The 6,553-nt window shown below is 52.0% G+C and overlaps 1 protein-coding gene across 1 annotated transcript; it reads right to left on the bottom strand.

Annotated features, from left to right (window-relative positions):
- Nucleotides 1-2,482: 2,482 nt before the first annotated feature.
- On the bottom strand, nucleotides 2,483-5,297 carry MIND_01119600 (Fatty acid synthase; the record flags this gene model as incomplete). Its single annotated transcript, XM_037367754.1, has 7 exons — nucleotides 2,483-3,321; nucleotides 3,375-3,489; nucleotides 3,533-3,637; nucleotides 3,683-4,554; nucleotides 4,606-4,628; nucleotides 4,678-4,992; nucleotides 5,062-5,297. The coding sequence occupies 7 exons, from the start codon at nucleotides 5,295-5,297 to the stop codon at nucleotides 2,483-2,485; spliced, it is 2,505 nt and encodes an 834-aa protein (XP_037215586.1).
- Between the last annotated feature and the right edge of the window lie 1,256 nt (nucleotides 5,298-6,553).

The raw sequence follows: 6,553 nt of genomic DNA, 5'->3' as shown, positions 1-6,553 counted from the left end.
AGAGAGGAGTCAGACGTGTTGGGAGGGAGAGGAATAACAAAAGTGGAGCCTGAGCCGAAATTGTAATTATGGCCGTAGGGAGCCAGCACCTCCTCCATGATCGACATTTGAGGAGCAGATGTCGGCTGCGGAAATTTCCCTCAGTTTCAGAGACAGTGGTAAAAGCTGGACTTGCACCAAAGGAGGAATTAGTTTGAAGAAATAGGTTCGGATTTCTACAAGACGCTGAAGAGCTGTAGCATCGTCCGAAGGCGTTGGCCGACGTCCAAAGCACTGTGAGTAGCGAAGGAACTGATAATCGACAAAATCCTCGAGGAGCCTTGGAACCCAACTGAGCTCCAGTCGGTTGAAATCCAGACCTGTCGCGCGCAAAAGATATTCCGCCACCAAGTTCACCTGAATCTTAAGTCAACGTTCCAAAGAGAAGCTGTACATACTTCAGCAGGAGAGCTTGCAATCTCTCGCACGAGGTTTTGCCGTGTAATCTTCGCCTGGGGTATCGGTTGATGCAGGGCGGCAAGCAAGGCCTGAGCATAAAGCGGCTTGGTCCATATTTCCGTGCGATCTTCAACATCTCGAGCGACACGAGGGTCCCAGAGTTCAATGTAACTCGGTTTAGGTTTGCGGCCCATGGAAACCGAAGGAAACAAAAAGCTGTGACCCTCAACTCAACTTTCTGTCACATCGATTGAACGTTAACGTGGACACACAGCCACGATTACCGGGACCGACCAGATTAGGCCCGCACGCCTAATCCGGAAATACGGCACATTCTCAAAGAATACTGCACACAGTAGGAAATACTGCACTTGTCCTGGTAAAATACTGCACTATAACACAAAATATTCACAAGTTCCTGGTTACCAAAGGATAAGAAATCATGCATAGTTAATATCTATCTTCGCACAAATACTACAATAATGTGTTTATGGCTTGAGATGTCTCGCGCACATGCCCTACGGAAACGGGCAAGAAGTCTGGTGAGACAGACACCGACCACGCAGTTGACGCGAAATACAGCAGCACCGGATCCAGCCCGCGGTTGCCCGGTCCCACAGTCCCCCATTGCTAACGTTGGCTGCCTGGACCTCCTCCGCCCCCATTCGGTGCAGCTACGCCTGCGAAACGCGGGCAACCCGCGGCCCGTTGGCGAAACCGCGGATACACACACGCAACACGCACGCCATCGACGGGAACGGCTGCGGGCCACCCTGGATTTACCCGCGGGTGGCCCGTGACGCACACTATCGCTGTATCAGCTTTTTATTCATGTTTGTGAAACCACTCACTGGGTAACCAACTCAGCGCTCTTCGAATTCACTCGTTTCACCTTTTTCCTCCGTCCCACCCTGCATGTCGTCGACCGTGACTGTCCACCAAGTTGCAGATGGCGGGAGATGGCGCTCAAAACTTTGAGGTGCCAGTGAGTGCCTTCGGTGCTGCGGGCGGCGCAATGGGGAGACATGGCGAGAAGCGAGAGGGCAGCGGCGCCGGGCGAAGGTGGTCCCGGTGGTGCGCTCTTGCCTACGCGTCACGTCAACAACACGCTGTTGCTTCTGGCACTAACGCGTATCGCCTTGGTATCGCCGCTGGCTATCCGCGAGCCAGCCATCTCCGCTGCCAATGGGGCCGAAGTCGATACAAGGATGGGGTCTCGTGTTTTGAGGGAACGGCGCCGCGACAGAGATTGTTCGAGCTGGTTCCGTGAGATGAATCAGACGATATCAGTGGAGAAGGCCACTGAGGACGCACCTGATCATCAGCCCCTCGTCTCGACACTCTCCCCAATGCTTTCCCTCTCAGGCGTTGGCGGCGATGCAGTCGCGGATGGCGAGAATCGAGGGGTTTCGGTGTCTGAAGTGGCTTGAGCAGTGCGGAGGGGAAATGCAGAGGGAGGAGGGCAACGTCAGGATACTTGTGGTGGTGGTTGGCGGAAGAGGAGTGTTGTCACGCTCCCGTGCGGACCGTCACGTCAACAACGCGCGAGATTACACATGATGCGCAATTGCTAAATTTGGGAGTGCCGGATTCTGTTTCAAGAGTGGCCATTTTTGCTGAAAGTGCAGTATTTCGACCACATGTGCAGTATTTCCCGATTAGGCGTGCGGGCCTAATCTGGTATAGACTCCACGATTACCGTGGGCCGAACCAAATACCCAATACCAAATAAATTACGACGCCTGCGAGACCACGGACCATAAGAACATCATCTTAGTACTCCTGCCCTGAAATCAGCTACATAAGCGGAAAGCAGCCACAGCGGTGTTTCTCCATACAAATCCGTGACCTGTTTCGTGCGCGCAACACTGGAGATGATTTCGAACCATAAGAAACAGAGTATCTCAAATGAGGGATTAAGGAGGTAGGGCATGAGATCCTTAGAGGATGAGACTAAGTACGGAGTACTAAGTAAAAGGGCAGAGGAGTGAGTACAGTAAAAAAGCGGTCAAGCGTGGACATTTTATCCCATACTGGAACCAGACTATGACGGGCAGCCTCCACCTCCACAGGCAACGGACGGAGTGGATTGGGTCGTCTGACAATGAGTTGACGAGAGTGATGACAGCTTGAAGGTGCGGAGGGCCAGAAGAACGGGCCGAGAACAAATTGTCTCTTGAGGAGGACGAATGGAAACCATGCCATTGTACCATCCTGTCCCAGTAAAAAGAGGCGATCCGCCCCACGAGTAAAGGCGTAGACCACACTTGACGTGTTGATTTTGCAGACGAACCGGGACAAAATCGCTGCAGGCGAAGACAGTTATGTGTCCGAAATTGAATAAACGACCAAGGGTTTTGAATAAGATAAGTGTCCCGAAAGGAAGCGAAGGATGACAATGACAAGACCCAAGGAACATGTCCAGCACTGAGCGTTGAACAGTACGAGTGGCCATTCCGGTCAAAGTGGGAGAGGGTCCAAGTTCAATCAAACGCTCGAAGGCAAATTCGGTGAAAAGGCGATCCTGAGTCTGAATCCAACGGACAGGGGACGCGAATTGGTAAGCGAGGAGCTCAACAAGGATGATGTAGGCGAGCTTCTGACGTTGCTCGGCACTTGACCAGTTCTCCTGGTCCCACTTCTTGAGAACTTTATCGAGACGTGGGGAAGAAGTCTGGTAGTAAATGATTTGCGCATACTCCTTGGTCATAGCGAAGGGGATAGCGATGAGATTGGGGATGTATTTGCCCATGAGCATGTCGAGATCAAGCTGGGTAACGGTGATCTTCTTCGACAAGTCGGAAAAGAATGATTTAGCAAAGTGAAAATGAAAACGAAAAAACGCATACAAGCTCGGAAGGGCAAAACACCAGCCCAGAGGTACTGTGAGTGGAACGGCACATCGATACCGGGGAGGGGGATTGTGGCGAAGCAACGCTCGAGCTTGATGTGGCCCTCCGCCTTATGCTGGTCTTGGGCACGACCGAAGCATTCCTTGACGATGTCTCCCAGCATCTCCTTGACCTTTTCGACGGTGAACGGCTCCGTCAGCTGAACAAACACAATGAGTTAAGTCGAATGTAACGGATATGACCAACATACCCTTGGAGATGTCGATCTTCTGAATCTTCAAGTAGTTGAGCATATTCGTCATCGTTTGCAGAGCGACAAGTTCTCCAGCGCAGACATATTGCTGACCCTACGAATGATGAGCATAGGAATCGAAGAACATAATGAAACAAACCTCGACGTTGAAGTTGACGATCTCAAGCAAAGTACCTGTCAAAGTCGAAATAGTATCAACAACCTCTCGCAACGCCGCATCGGTGAAAGTCTTGGAGATACGACTCGGGTTAACAGCACACATCGCGTAGTTGGAGCGGTTGTGCGCGTCACGCTCGACAGCGCGCCGCATGGTAATACCACGGTAGAAGACGACATCGACGAGGGCGGAGATGTGGAGGACATCGGCAATTGAGGCCAGGGCAGAATACTCTCCAAGACTGTGGCCAGCGAAAGCGCAGTCTTTCTGAACAAAGCCCTTCATGCGCATGTCCTCGAAAGCGGCCTTCTCCTCGGTGACAACAAGCGCGATTTGAGCGAACTGGGATGCGAAAAGCAGACCTTGCGGGTGGCTGAAGGTATACTTGGGCGTGCGAACATCAATGTCCGAGAAGAGCGGGAGGGTCTTGACGTTCCCGTCCTTGTCCATCGTGTCGTAGGTCATGTCCATGTAGCGACGACGAATAGCTTGACCCTTGATACCACCAAAGTGGATGGTCTTCTCCTTCGGGTTGTCCTTGACGATCTCGACGATCGAGAAGCCATAGACTGCAAGCAAGTGGGTGTCGGCTCCATCCCAGACGGCACGAGCAGCAGGCAATGAATTGTACAAGTCCATGCCCATGCCCTGCTCTTGCGAACCTTGACCCGTGAAAACGTTGACCGTGGTGGGTTGCGAAACCTCGGCCGAGCCCCCTAGCACCTTCTCGCCACGAGAGTTACATAGAAGTGGCAATGTTGACGACGATGCTTCCATCCCGCATGCCAACGTGGCGAATTTTGACACTGAGTTCGTCACCAGGAATGACCATGCCAACGAACGAGACGTCGTAGCTGAGTAAAATTAAGTTAGAAAGGGAAAGAAATTAGACATAAAAAACTTACGAGAGAACGCGTTCAGGGTGTCCCTTGGCAACAACAGTCTCGACATAGCGACGAGTGGCCGCGCTGGACCACAATCCATGGGTGATCGTGGCAGGGAGGGAGGCATAGTCGGAGAAGTACGGGTTGATGTGGATGGGATTGAAGTCACCCGAGACCTTCGAGTAAGGCTCGTTGGTAAGTGGAGCGTGGAACGAAATTGGGGTCGAGTTCAATGTGTAGCCCTCGTTGGGGAGAGGCGTCGAGAGACCTTGCGCGACACCATGTCGTTGAATGTAAGCAACGACCGGGTTACCACGGCCGTCATCTGGCTCGAAGTCGATTGAGCCAACAGGAATGAGCTCCTTCAGCTGGTTGCGGACGAAGACTTGACCGGTAACGGTGACATTGCTGTATGAGGTCTTGTCCTTAAATGTGACTTAAGACTGGACACGGAAGATCAAGCTCGTTCCAGCCAACAGCGGCTTCGACTCGTCGATCCACTCGAACCATTCCTTCGATTGCAGAACACCAACAGCAGCATCCGTTTCGAGCTTGACAACGTAGTCAGGTTCCTCCGTCGTCTCGAAAGTGTTCTCGTAGTCGGTAAAGCGACCACGGTAGAGGAAGGCGGAAACGACCTCGATGACCGGCTTCCCGGGCCGGCTGTGCGTGTGGCGGCTGGCCCGCTCGACGCGGGCTTCAGTGGCTCGCATTTCGCTCGGCGGGTAGGTGAGGAGGTGGGCGGAAGCAAGCCCTTGGCCCCGTGGGAGCTTTCCCGCTTCTTTGATCGGGTGGCGTAACGATGACGACGCTGGGAGGTCCGCCCTTGCATGGCTCTCGGGCAGCGGCGGCTCCCCGGGTGACTCTCGTGGTGAGAGCCACCTTGCGGGGCCGTCTCTGGCATCCGAGCTTGCCCACTGGGGTGTGGGAAACCGCCCATGATGGTGGTACGGAGTCAAGTGACCTCACACCGGAAAAAGCAAAATATCAGCTTGAACAGAAACTGTAATTGATTTTAGACCAATCTGAAGTAGAATTAGGCCGACTTAAATGCAAAGTTTTAATTGAGCAGAAACCTACTCAGAATTTGGACAAAGATGTACAAAAATCAGCTCCAACAAAACCCCTTCTTTCTTCTAACCCGAAATGGCCATAGAAACTACGCCTATCAGTGCTAGTTTCTGCGCTATTGAAAGTGGCAATTTATAGCTCACTGATTCTTGCACAGAAACAAAGGGTTTCTGTGCAAGAATCAGTGAGCTGGAAACAGACAGAAACCCTTTGTTTCTGTACAAGAATCAGTGAGCTATAAATTGCCACTTTCAATAGCACAGAAACTAGCACTGATAGGCGTAGTTTCTATGGCCATTTCGGGTTAGAAGAAAGAAGGGGTTTTGTTGGAGCTGATTTTTGTACATCTTTGTCCAAATTCTGAGTAGGTTTCTGCTCAATTAAAACTTTGCATTTAAGTTGGCCTAATTCTACTTCAGATTGGTCTAAAATCAATTACAGTTTCTGTTCAAGCTGATATTTTGCTTTTTCCGGTGTGCCTCCCATCGACGGGCTTGTACTCGAATTGGAGGGAGAGCGGAACGGACACATCGCGACGATCTTCGAAAATGGTGATGTCGATGAGTTTCGTTGTCGGGGAGTACTTGATTTCAACGGCCTTGAACAACTCCTTGTGCTCGCCGTAAGAACGAGCATAGAGGGGGGGACCGAAACGGGAGCGCCATTCTCATAGCAGACAACAATCTTCTGGCCTGTTCGTGGCGCAAGAAGTCGCTTGATGGGGTTGTCGATGTAAGAAGTGCCTTGAACGCGATGGTCGTCGAAGGGGTCAAAGCACTGAATGCTATCCGCCCACCAGTGTGGGGCTGGCTAGACCGTGATCGGCCCTGATGGGAGCTGTCAAGTCACATGTAATGATGTGAATCGCAGCAAACGCACATGTCAAAACTCCGACTGT

This window comes from Mycena indigotica (genome assembly GCF_014461135.1).
Source record: "Mycena indigotica strain 171206Taipei chromosome Unknown Mind.scaff0010, whole genome shotgun sequence".
NCBI lineage: Eukaryota > Fungi > Basidiomycota > Agaricomycetes > Agaricales > Mycenaceae > Mycena > Mycena indigotica.
The sequence above is the reverse complement of the archived record's forward strand: the minus strand, read 5'-3'. Positions and strand labels throughout refer to the sequence as shown.